The 13,693-nt window shown below is 36.8% G+C and overlaps 1 protein-coding gene across 1 annotated transcript in view; it reads left to right on the top strand.

Moving 5' to 3' along the window:
- Positions 1-11,887, top strand: part of SLC35F1 (solute carrier family 35 member F1) — a 148,522-nt gene extending 136,635 nt beyond the window's left edge. Inside the window, exon 8 of the mRNA XM_036768254.1 lies at positions 11,663-11,887. Within this exon, the coding sequence (XP_036624149.1) occupies positions 11,663-11,887 (225 nt within the window). The remainder of the gene's footprint in view (positions 1-11,662) is intronic.
- Positions 11,888-13,693: the final 1,806 nt, after the last annotated feature.

The following is a 13,693-nucleotide window of genomic DNA, read 5'->3' as shown; positions in this document are numbered from 1 at the left end:
CCTAGCACATAGCAGGTGTTGAGTGTTTTACAAATATTATCCCATTTAATCCTTATAACAACCCCCCAAAGTAAGCGCTATTAATACCCTCATTTTTACAGCTGAAGAAACCAAGGCAAACAGAAGTTAGATGACTTCCCCAGGGTTACACATTTAGTAAGTTGTGAGAGGCCAGGTGTGAATAAAGGCTTCCTGGCTATAGGCACAGCACTCTATCTATGGTATCATCCAGCTGCCATCTGTAGGATAGACTCTAAAAGGAAGACCTAAGGTTCAGACAAATCCGTTGACTTACCCCTGTTTTCATAGTAACTAATAACATCAGAGGCTGCCTTGGATCCAGGTCTGCCTGACTCCAAGTACAGCATTCTATAGGCACTAATACTACACTGTCATGCCAGGAATAATAATAGCTTAGCTTTATATACGGCACTTTACAACTCCTCACAACAATCCCAGGAGAGAAGAATTACAGGTATTATAAAAGTCTCACTTTACAGATAAGGAAACTGAGACTCCAAAAGATTCAGTGGCTGGAGAAAAAAAACATCGGTAAGAGAGGATTGGTGAATGAAATGTGGTTATTTGTTTTAAACAAATCACATGTTCTCTTGCCAGAGTCTCATAACTGCTAAATATCACAGGCAGGATTCCAACCTGGATCTTCTAGCTTTCAGTCCAGCATTCTTCCTACTCAACCACAAAGCATGGCACAATCGTTTTTACAGGGAGAAAGAAAATTAAATATTTCATAGTTAAATAAAAATTAAATATTTAGTAGTTAAATAAACACTAGTATTATAGCTAATATGCCTAACTATGTGCCAGGTACTGTCTTAAATACTTTGCAAATATTATCACATTTGATCCTCACAACAACTCTAGAAGGTGGGTGCTATTATTATCTCCTTTTTACACTTGAGGAAACTGAGGCAACTAGAGATTAAATGAGTTGCCCAAGGTCACACAGCTAGCAAGTTTCTGAGGCTGAATCTGAACTCTTATCTTCCTGACTGTAAGGCCAAGCAGAGTGGGACCTTTTGTTGTCTTTTGTTTTGGAGTGCTTCTCAGCATTAAGGCAATGGAGTGCCTTTGATTGAGTCCTTTGTTTGAATCAAGAATCTTTGTTTCAATCAAGAGTCTTTGATGACCTGCTTAAGAAACAAGAAAGCCCCAGGCCCCACACCCTTTTGCTAAGTAGGTACTAAGCCCCAGGGCCCTGAGAAGTGTATATATGACCTGAGGTTGACGGTTTTTGTTTTGGGGGCACACTCATTGGAAGAGTGTTGGTGTGGAGACTCTGGGTAGTCATCAAGGAGACACCCTCTTTGAAAACCCAGATGTTGGTGATTCTCTCCGTAGTAATTATGTATGTAATGTCTATGGTCAGACAGATAGAAGCCTTTATAAGCCAATATATTGCTTTGTGTTATTTTGCTCTGTTTATAATTTTTGCTTGTAATTTCCGAAGTTCAGGGTGCTGACTTTTTTCCCTGAACTAAGTGAATGATATATGTATGTTTAATTAAAGTGAGATTGCAAACCCCTTAAAGTTGCTTTCCTTAGAAATCAAAGAACCTGTGCTAGCAGCCCTCCTGTGTGCTGGTGTTATTGGTCTTACACAGCCACAGTAGCAGCAAGTAGCATTGTTGTTACACTGACTTCAGGCCCAAAACTCTATGTGCGACTAGATTCCTCAGAAAGTAAGGTATCCCTGAATTTGAGTCTAGAACATGCTTCTTTTGCAAAAAATTGGGACAGAATGAGTTTTTGCAGCTTGACTATGGAGAGGCTCAGAATTTAGGAGAAGAAAATAAAGTAGAAACAAAATGTTTTTTGTTCCTGATTCCCAAGCTCATTCTGTCTTCTTTATTGAAATACAAATTGACAAATGGTCCTAACCCTTGCTGCAATATTTGCCTTTTTCTAAGAACTAGTTTTTGAATATGCCGTTTGTAAGGCTGTCCTCCCCCTCACTGAACTATCCAATGACAGATAACACTGGATCGTGCTCCCAATTACCTAATTTGCGTCTTCTCTAGGCTCTTTTCTCCACCCCCACAACCCTCCAATTCTCAACTTCACTTCTGACTCCAAAGCTGTTTATTAGCATTTAACCTCCAGGGCTGGCTAGGGGAAATAGGATAAGGTGACTCAAAATGGTGGATTTTTCCTTTTGGGTTTAATATTTTATCAAGGCTGCGAAAGTTACCACTTGGCTAAAGTGAGGTTTGAGAATTACCTACAAATTTCAATTATTCATTTACTCCCTGTGGTCCTTTCTGCCAGAGAACACTGACTGCACACACTTGCATTGGTTGAATGAGGTAAGAAAGGGTATAGCTAGCAGTGGGACAAAGTAGCTCTGATCAATCACTGAAATCCACAGATACTCCACGGATCTCATTTCTGACTCACTTCCCTCTAGAAAAACAGACTAATTTGATTTTTGTCTATCTTCCTTCTCCCTCTCTTCTGGTAGTCTAATAATAAGCAAGATGGTCAAAAAGATAGTTCACAGAAAGAAGAGGAGAAGAAAAAGGTTATTAAGGATGGGGGATCAATCAAAGCAAAGAATCATGAATCATTGCTACCCAATGCCTAGTGTAGAGGGTGCTCTCAGGCAACCAGAAGGGTTCCAACTAGCTTACATGCTAGCCAATAGCATTCCCATCTTCCAGCTTCTTGCTCTATCAAGATTGGAGGATGAAATTCATTCATACTTATTCAGTAAAAACTGATAATAACTTAGTCTTCTTTTCATGAGGTTGGGATGGCAGTATATTTACCTCACTAGGGCTTTGATGAAGAGAGAAATGTTATATTAAACCTAACAATCTAATCTACACAGAGAGTTCCCAAAGTTGATAATAAGGCCAACTTTGGTAAACAATAGCCTTTAGATTTGATTAAGGTAAAACAAGAATGACCGAATACAGCTGCATTAATCAGGCACCAGATGTAGAAAAGAATGCCTGTGGCTAAAGGACTGAAGTTCTAGTTGGGGACTTGGAGGTTCCAGCCAGCAAGCAGAGGAAGGGTGTGAGGCAGGGAACTTTCTGTCCTGAAATCAAGCCAATGGTTAGTGGCCTCCTCTACCTACAAGTCTAGGACTCTGTATAGTACAGAAGAGAAGGGGTCACAGATTTAGAGCTGGGAAGATATTAAATATTATCCAGTTTATCTCCCTCACTTTACAGATGAAAAAACAAACCCAAATATTCTGCCCAAGGTCACAAAGGCAGGAAGTTAGAAAGGTGGCCTCAAACCCAATTTTTCTGCCTCCAAATCCTGTGGTCTAGCCTGTCTGGAACACCACACTTATTTTTGTTCAGAAAGGAAAGTACTCATTCGCTTGCCAAATGACTTTCAATGAAAATTCTCAAAGGATTCAAGGGCATGGAAAAATGTCCTGAATGCATCGAAATTCCTGGATACATGTACAAAAAGAAATTCACTTCTTTTCTCCTCTTTATTCATATTCATATTTTACGTCTTTTTTTTTTTGGAGGCATTCAAAGTTAAGTGACTTGCCTAGGGTCACATATGTATTAAGTGTCCGAGCCTGGAATTGAACTCAGTTTCCTCCTGACTCCAGGGCCAGTGCATAATCCACTTTTAAAAATATGGCTACCTAGAAGGCTAAGTATGTTAGAAAAAAGTATATTTAACCCAACAAAGTTTCGGTTGGGAGAAGACATTATATTAGATCTTTCTAACAATCTAATCTGGCATTCCCAAAGTTGATAGCAAAGCCCACTATGTGGATGAATAGCCTTTAAATTTGATTAAGGTAAAGCAAGAGTGACCAAATACAGCTGCATTAATCAGGCACCAGGTATTTATGGTTGTGTTAAACGGTTAGATATATTATCCATATTTTCTTTCAAGTTTAATGGCACCATAATGAAACCAACTCCTTTTTGAGTACTATTAGGGTATTTGTGCTTTTAACTTATATACTTGTGTCTAACTAGCCCACTCCCCACATGCCTATTCATTACTCCTTCACACTTATTAATGATTCGTACCTCATCATTTGGGCTAAAGATTCTAGCAAAAGATATACAGGGTTTATGAAAAGAAAGAAATTGAAGAGAGAAAAATTCATTTTCTAAAAAGAAGGCTGGCAAAAATTACTAAAATACCTGTTCCAAAGAAACTGTCATCCAGAGCCATACCTAGGGAAAGACAACTGGAGCATTATCCTAGGATACAAAAATGTAGGTAGTATTGATAGCAGTTGTACTCCTTCAGCAAGATAGAAATGATTGAACTTACTTCCAGGTCACATGACCCAACAAAATGAAGGTCTAGACATTTTCTATGACCCTCATAATCTCTCAAACCTCTCCAAAACAGAATTTATCCACCAAAGATAAAGCATTTCCAGCTATCTCCATTATCTAGGACCAGGAAACCAAAAGAAGGTAAATATCTCCATAAACTAATACGTAATTTTAGCTCACTCAGTACCACCTCCCTCACTACACAAGATGCTATTGGTAGCAAGGTTGCCCTAGACCACCTGACCTATAAGCTCAAACAAAATGCAGCCTTACACCCAGGTCCTGCCCTGCCTCTTTCCATTGCTATGGAGATCCAAGAGCCAAACAGCAGAAATTTGCTGAGATTTCAATAGCTAGCATCACAGTGACATTCTGTGCTACAAAAAATCTCTACAATACAACAGAAGAACAAAGGGAACAGGGCAGAATATATGTCTGGGCTTGAAACAGAGCTCTACATCCTGATATCCCCCTGCTCCCAAAGTTTCAGAGACCCAAACAACAGAAATCAATCTAAACTGCAGGTGCACCAGCATGGTAGTATTCTGTTTTGCCAGGCCAGACAACTAAGAAACAGAGGGAACCAGATAGAACACTTAGTGTAGGGCTATGTGGTAACCTACTGAGCCTGAGGGAAAGAGATTAACAATTCAGAAACAACAAGAAGCAAGGAGAAGGATCATCAAATACAAAGAAAAGAAATTCGAATACCACAAGACTATTCTGCACTCATCAGAAAATACAGGAGGGAATGGAATAATATGTTCTGAAGAGCAAAAGAGCTCAAGATGCAACCCAGGGTGACCTTCTCTGCAAATCTGAGTTTAACCATAAATGAAAAAAGATGTATATTCAATAATGAACAGGCATTAGAAAGAAATTCAAACCTAAAGAGATGGTTTACCTCTCAAATACTGCAGGAGGAGTGAACAAATACAGCAGCCAAGGACAGCGACAGTATGACAGCAAAGGGACCAGTGAGAGACTTCTTTCTAAATGTACATGAAGAGACAAAAGTAAAGACAGAAGTCAGATGATGGTAGAGCCTGTAGCATTATGGACAGAACCTTGTGGCATCTCACATACAAGTGAATCAATTTTTTGTGGGACTAAATTACAAAAAGTGAGGGTACATAGAAGAGGAGAGGTCAGCAGGAGGACAGAGGGGAGTGTGTGATTCACTCTGGTCAAGAGCTAGCAATGAGGAAGGTGACTCCAGTGATCTCACAGGAAGAGAAGAGCCTACAGAGGAGTGGGTGAGGAGGGGGAAAGAATTAAAAAGGGGAAGGGGAGGGGTAAACTTGTTTTGGTGGTGGCAAGAGGTTCTACTAATGAAAACTTATGGGTGAAGAGAAATGTTATATGAAGGAAGATGGGGACCATGTGCTAGATTGTCGTCTGCAGGGATTTGGTGCTTGAAAAGACCATTTGTCCTTCCTCAGGAGGCAGTTGAAGTTCCTAGGGGAGTCAAAGGGCATGGACCCAGGGAGGAGATTTTGAGTCAGAGGTGGATTGCAAAATTGGGGATGTTGCTGGCAGGGTGGGACAGTATCCTCTCTTGTCACCTGAAAGAATTATCATTTTTCTGAGTGAAGCACATTAGAAAAGGGGAATCTATGGGGCAAGTTCTACAAGGCAGTGGCTAAGCTTCTTGGAGGGGAGAGCCCAGAATTAATACCTTGGGAATTTTGATTCAATGGAGAGTACAGAGAATAGAGAGGGAAATGAAATATTTAAAACTAATGAATGGGATTAGTTGAAAGGGAGACAAAGAAGGGGGAATCTACTTGACTAGCTGAGAGGAAAAAAGGGGGAAAGAACTAAATAACTAGATAAAAGAAGGAAAGAAAAAGGAATAAATAAGCAAAACTCCAAAGGGAAAAGTATTAAAAAAAATGGGAAGGGACATCAAGGGTGAGAGAAAGAGAGACAGTGGGAATATAGCACCTTAGGAAAAAAAGACTAAGCTAAAATAACTGAAGAAATCTACTATTGTGATTACAGCGAAAGAGGGGAGAAAATCAAAACTTGGAAAAACGAATATTAGAAACAAATAAATGGAGGAAAATATAAAACTAACTCTCATAATTTTAAATGTGAATAGAGTAAACAATTCCCCCCCAAAAATGAAAAAAGAATAATAAACTGGATAACAAAATAAAACCCTACAATCTATTGCTTCTAAGGAACACATTTAAAAAACAAAGACATACACAAAATAAACTGAAGATGGAAGAAAAAATTTACTATGCATCTGGAATCCACATAAGCAAGAATATCTAACAAAGCAGAAACAGATATTCAAAAAAGAGATAAACAAGGAAACTACATTATGCTGAAAGAAGCTATAAACAACAAACCAATATCGGTAATAAATGTATATACTCCAAATATCTTAGCATTCAAATTCACAAAGACAATTATCACTAAGCTGCAGAAAGAAATAGTAACAGGACTAATGGCTTGAATATCCCTCTCTCAGTATTGGATAAGTCTAACAGAAAACAAACAAAAAAGAAAATATGAAACTGAACAAATTGCTGGAGAAAATACAGCTAAAAGCCTTGTGGTATCTTCTAAATTGGATTGTAAAAGAATATCCATATTTCTCAGTATCACATGAAACTTTTACGAAAAAAATGGACCCTGTATCTTTATATACAGAAATATGGCAAGCAAATGTAAAAAGACATAAATAGTAAATACTTCTTTTATAAACAATAATGATATAAGAATAATTATTGTTTGGAGAACCATAAACAAAAGACACAGAATGAAGAAGACATATAATAATGAACTCCTAAATAATATGGGGGTAAAATAACAAATTATAGAAATAATTATTATATGAAAGAAAATTATATTGATGGAACAACATACCAAAATTTCCAAGATACAGGTAAAACAGTTGGGGGGGAAAGAGGTAGAATCATATCCCTACAAATATACATTAACAAAATAAAAAAAAGAGAGGATTAATGAACGGCATATAATTTTTTAAAAATTAGAAAGCCAACCAATAAACACCAAAAACAAACACAAAAGATTAAAATTAGAAGAGAAATAGACAAACCAGAAACTAAAAACAAAACATAGAAATAAATAAAAAGTGTAAGTTAATTCTCCGAAAAAGACTAATAAATTTGACAAACATTTAGCTAATCTGATTAAAAAGGCAAAAAACAAAATTAAAGTAGAAAATGAGCAAAGTCAAATCACAACACAACCAGGAAAAAATTAAAAGAGTAATGAGGACATATTATATGCAGTTATATGCTGGCCAAGACACAAGAGAAATAGATGAATACATTAAAAATACAAAATACCCAAACTGTCAGATCAGATACAGATGTTTAATCTCAGAAAAGGAAATAGTACTAGCTATAAAGGAATTACCAAAGACAAAAAAGAACTCTTGACCTGGTGGATTTAAAGGAGAATTCTATCAAACTTTTAAAGAACTTCACAAATTTTTCTCAAAAATTGAGAAAAATCACCCTATGAGAATCCTTTTATTAGTTAAATATAATCCTGATACATAAACTAGGGAATAATAAAACACAGAAGGAAAGCTATAGGCCAGTATTATTAATGAATATTGACTCAAAAATTTAAACACTATCCTGTCAAACAAGCTACAGTGATTTACCCAAGAAATCATTTACTATGACCAAGTTAGATTTATACCATGGGTCCCAGGATGGCTCAATATTAGGAAATCAACACAATCACATTAAAACTCAAAACCTCCAAAGTCACATGACTATCTCAAGATATAGAAAAACCCTTTAGCAAAGTACAACACTCATTGGTTGGAAGGGAGGGAGGGAAGGAAGAAGGAAAGAAGACTCCTACAAAGTAAAGGCATAAAGGAACATTTTTTTAACTTCATAAAAAGTATTTATCTAAAACCAAATACAAACATCATATATAGCGGGAAATGCATTAGAACATTTTCCAGTAAATATAGGAGAAAAGCAAAGATGTCCACTCTCTCCACTATTATTTTATGTAGTTCTGGAAATGTTAACAACCACAATAAGAAAAAAGAAGAAATTAAAAGTACAAAGATAGGTAAAGAGGAGATAAAATTATTCTTCTTTACTGATTATATAATGGTATTCTTGGAAAAATCATAGCAAATCATCAAAGATATTAATTGAGATATTTAATAGCTTTAGCAAATTTGCAGGCTACAAAATAAACCCTCAAAAATAATTTACATTTCTACAAAATAATAGCAATCCAAGAAGCAAAAGTAAGAAGGAAAATCCCATTGCAGATAACAACAAATGCATTAAGAAACCTGAGGGTCTACAGAGACACACAAAACACTTGTATAGATTTAATTAAAAAGTGATTCTTAAAGAAATAAAGAACAACTTAAATACCTGGAAGAATATTCACTGTTCTTGGCTAGGCCATTCCAATTGATACAATTTTATTTTATGCATTTTAATACATTATTCTGAGAAGGGGTCCAACCACAGGTGTCACAAGAGGAATGAATGCCAAGAAGGGTTCATGGCATAAACAAGATTAAGAATCTTTAATCTGGTCTAACTCTCTCATTTTACTAAGAAGGAAACCGAGACCCATAGAGAGGAAATAACTTTTTACATTTCATTTTTTTATATTCATAACTTAATAAAAAACAAAATTAGTACTTTCATGTCCAAGGCAGGCCAGAAGGAAAGAACTGTATATAAGCTGCAAACCTCTATTATAAGATTTGCAGAAAGGGAAGTGAGTTTTCCAAGGTCACAGAAATAGAAAGTAGTAAAACCGAGACTAGAATTCAAATCTCCTGACTCCTAGACCAATGCCAGTTATTTGAAAATAAATCTATACAAAAGGTTTAGTATTGTTAATAGAGTTAATGTCTTGCATTTCCCCCTCCCCTTCCATTGGGCAGCTTTCTATTGTGATGGAAGGTAGGCACTGAATTCCCTTCAGTTCTGATCTTTCCTGATTTCTTTGGACACTGTCTGGGTTTCCCGAAATTCATTCCTGTGTCCTGTTCTAGCTGTTACCCAAACCCAGGCTCTGAGGTGTTCTAGAGACAATTGTGTTGCTGCAGAAAGGACCAGCACAAGATTTGGAGTCAGAGGACCTCAGCTCAAATCTTGCCTCTGCTGCTTACTACCAGTGTGACTCTTGATAGTAAAAATGACAATACTACCATACCAATGAAATTACCAGGGAGATATTTTATAGAACTTAAAATTCATTTGGGAAACAAAAGATCTAGAACATCAATGGAAATGATGAAAAAAGGTAGGGACAAAAGGGAACTAGCTTTTCCAGACCTCAAACTGTGTTATGAAGCAGCAGTCATAGAAACCATCAGGTATTGGAGGGAGGGGGAAAGGGATGAAGAAAAGAAACAGAGAACAGGCTAGACAAGGGAAAATCAGAAACAGTGAAACTCAGTAATTCAATGTTTGACAAAGTGGAAAACAAATTACCTAGGGAAAAAATCCATTTTTGATTTTTTTTAAACTTGGGAAAACTAGACAGCAATCGGGCAGAAATTAGTCTTAGACCAATACCTTAAACTATAATTCTATAATATATATTCATTGCACAAATTTAATATTCAAGATCATACTATTAAAAATTAGAAGACAAGCAGATAATATACCTTTCAGAGCTCTGGATAGGTGATGTCTTTCTAACCAAACAAAAAGCAATTACAAAAGGTAAAATAGATACCTCTACTTACATGAAACTAAAAGCTGTTACACAGACAAAATTGATGCACCCAGGATAAGAATGGAAGTGATTGAATGGGGGGTAAAAATTGTACCAGATATCTCTAAGGTTTTGGTATCCAACATATATAAACAATTCATACACACATACACGTACATATATACGTACACATATATTTATATATCCAAGATGGATATATAAATGGATATATGTTGGAGGGGTTGTAGCATACTAGGCATCATTGTTGTTGGAACTGTGAAATGGTACAACTGTTCTGGAAAGCAGCGTGCGATAATGCAAATAAAGTAACAAAAGTGTCCATACCTTTTGAACCAGCGACCCCATTACTGGACTTACACCTCAAGGAAGCTATTAATTAGAAGAAAGTCCCCACATACACCAAAATATTTATAGCAGTACTTGTTGTGATAGTAAAGAACTGGAAACAAAGTAAATTGGAGAATGGCTAAGCAAATTGTGGTACATGAATGTGGTACATGGAATATTATTGTGCTATAACAAAATAATCTATTTGATGAATACAGAGAATCATGGAAAGATCTACACAAACTGATGCAGAGCGAAGTAAGCAATCAAAAAAGCAATATACATAAGGACTACATCAATGTAAATGGAACGAAAAACCAAACACACAAAATCAAAAGTGAATAATGTAACAAAATTATAAAGATTACTTTAGTGAAGAGATGAGAGGATATCCCTAACTCACCCTTTCATGAAAGTGAGAGGTCCGTAAATCTTGCCCATTATGTATGTTTTCAGACTTTTTCAATACATGAATCAATTGTGTTGATTTTCCTCTTTCTTTTCTTTTTTTTTAAAAATGTCTTCAACAAATACCATTTGTTATATGAGACAGGTCTCTAAGAGGGAGAGGAGGGGAGATACCAGGGGAAACTATGATAATGTCGAAAACCCAAAAGAAATCAATAAAAAACTTATTTTAGAAAAAGAAATACCAAAATTTAGCATCTGATGAATAAGAATTATTACATAAAATAGGACCACCCACTACACGTGAACACTGGTCCAGTCTCCTCTTTCCTACACTGACTCTCCAGCAATATCTTCATAGTGTCTTAGTGTATACACCTACACAGGCTAATGTCCTGGAGTCTCTCTCTGAACTGAATTTTTCTTAAAAATTTAGTTTAAGGCCTTATTTTATGCTAGATAGATAGCTTATAGATGACATGTGTTAAGCATTTAGTATGTGTCAGTCACTGTGCTACACACTGGTTATACAAACTGCATTCTCTTTTGTACTATAGTTATTTGTACAGTCTATATCTCATCTGCCTTTCTAGATTGCAATTTTTTAAGGATGGGGTCTTAGGAGTAGATTTCACATGGAATTTTAATTTATTTCCAGCTTCCTTATCTTATAAAAAGGGGATAATAATAGCACCTAATTCACAGGGTTGTCATGAGGACCAAATGGGATAATATATGTAAAGAGATTTGCAAGCCTTTAAGTCATATATAAATATTAGCTGTCATTATTTATCATTTACTTATCCCTCTTTCAATACAGTGACTTGTATGCAGTAGGCACTTACTAAATATCTGTTGCATGAATAACTGAATAAGCCTGTGGTCTTACTGTGTTAATGACTTTGATATTATGTCTGCTTTAGTTTTCAGGACTTTACCTCCTCTCCTTCTTCACTATCCTCGTCGGGCTGGTTCTCTACTCCTCCACCTCCACATACATAGCCCAGGACCCTCGGGTATACAAGCAGTTTCGAAACCCATCAGGAACTGTTGTAGACTTACCAGCCTCTGGGCAGGTGGAACCTTCAGTCACCTATACCAGCCTAGGTCAAGAGATGGAAGAAGAACCCCATGTTCGAGTTGCCTAGGATTAGGCCCTCCCAAGCCACTGAGGATGACTCAGTGGCCATGTGTATGCCCATCATCTCTGTATTGTACATAGAGAAAGGTATTTACCAGGTGCAGTTTACACGGGTGGACTGCAAGGTAGCAAATCTGAAAGCCTCTTGCAAAGAACAAGCTCATTGTCCCTGGAGACCCAGACTCCAAAACATCCTATTTGGAGAGGTGTCTGTCTAGGGTATACACTGACCACAATTCCCTCTGCATCAATTACTGTGAAAAGTTTTAAATCAAAAGCTAGTGTTATTATTGGTTTTTTTTATTATTATTACTGTTGTTATTATCGAACCAACATTCAAGAGGGGATTTTGCACACCATGGCTACCCCTACCCCAAATACAAATTAAATTACTACTAGTTCCACAAGCAGTCGCATAAATCCCACTTTTCTATGGCAAGTCACTTTTTAAGAATCATATTTAATTTTTTTTGCATAGACTTTGTGAGTGATCCATGCTGCAGGAGCTCCACCCCAGAAAAGCTTAGTTGGCCTAGGAACCGGTGGTTAACGGTTAATCCACCACCTGTTGGATTGCTGGCTCAATATGTCATCTGTGCTGTGACTCTTGTGGGGAGGGGCAACTGACCATATAATTCTCTATTCTAGGAATAGATCTAAAATGAGCATTTTAGCCTTTTTGTATTTGCAATCACTACATACTCCTCCAGGCCATTGCCTTCTGTTGTGCCATGAGGTTTTCTGCCAACCAGGTCCCTATGATAATAGGGTCAGGGATCTATCATTGCTATGGGTTATGGGGAAACTCCAGAAACAAAGTCCTTTTTTTCAAGATATTTGTTTTCACCCAAATCTATCTTCCCTTATGCTTCCTCTTTCCTGCTTACCCCACAAAAAAAAATTCCCAGTGTTTTATTTTCCTCCTCCTTCTAGATCTTTTTCAGTGAGATAATATGGAACAGAATCAAGGCACTTGAAGAAGCCAATGCTATCTACCAATTGTGAGGCTTCCTTTTTGCTAAGTGTACCAATAAAGAAATTGTGTTCATTTTGTAAGTTTAACTGATTGTGCCACCCACCTAAAGAGTTTAGGTCCAAAGGCAATAAGGCACCAAGAGTAATTCGGTTGGTTTGACACCATCACAATGGTAGAGATACCATCATTTTACAATTATGCATTTGACAAATGTTTGGTATCCATCTGGCAAGTAGAACTAATCTTTTAAGATATTGCATTCTTAATCTGTCTTGCTTTTGTCTCTTTGGGTAACAAGAATCTGATGGGTCTTTTATATACATTTTTTCCCCTGAAAATGACCCTTTTTTTTCAAGGACTAGAAGTCAAGAATCAAAAAAGGGCCCACCTAATTTCCCAGGTCTAGCTGTAACCTGTGAGTATATGAAATATCTTCTATGTTTGGTTGATGCAGAGAAGGCATTGATGAAAGCAAAGGGTATAGAAAGAAAAGGTAAATGTTCATGAGAATTTTTAAAAATCAGATAAATATCTGTGCAAATGTTAAGCACACCAACTAGACCATAGGGTTTCTGCAAAGTAGAAAGGAGCATTTGTACTACTTTTGACATGCTAAAATGGCATGACAATTCTAAAGAGGTCGAACCAGGCCAGTACTCGTACTAAAGTGAAAAGCTATGCCTTAGTATTCATCTGAAAATGTGTAGATTGGTTTTGTATTTTTCAATCATAACGGGAATAATCTGGCCAGGCCCTCACTCCAAGAGAAAGATCTCTTGGGACAGGAGATAAAAAACTTCTTTTCAAAATCCGTTGTCTTCTCAGATAACCCCTTAA

The sequence above is a fragment of the Trichosurus vulpecula genome, chromosome 7 (assembly GCF_011100635.1).
Source record: "Trichosurus vulpecula isolate mTriVul1 chromosome 7, mTriVul1.pri, whole genome shotgun sequence".
NCBI classification, from domain to species: domain Eukaryota; kingdom Metazoa; phylum Chordata; class Mammalia; order Diprotodontia; family Phalangeridae; genus Trichosurus; species Trichosurus vulpecula.
The sequence above is the reverse complement of the archived record's forward strand: the minus strand, read 5'-3'. Positions and strand labels throughout refer to the sequence as shown.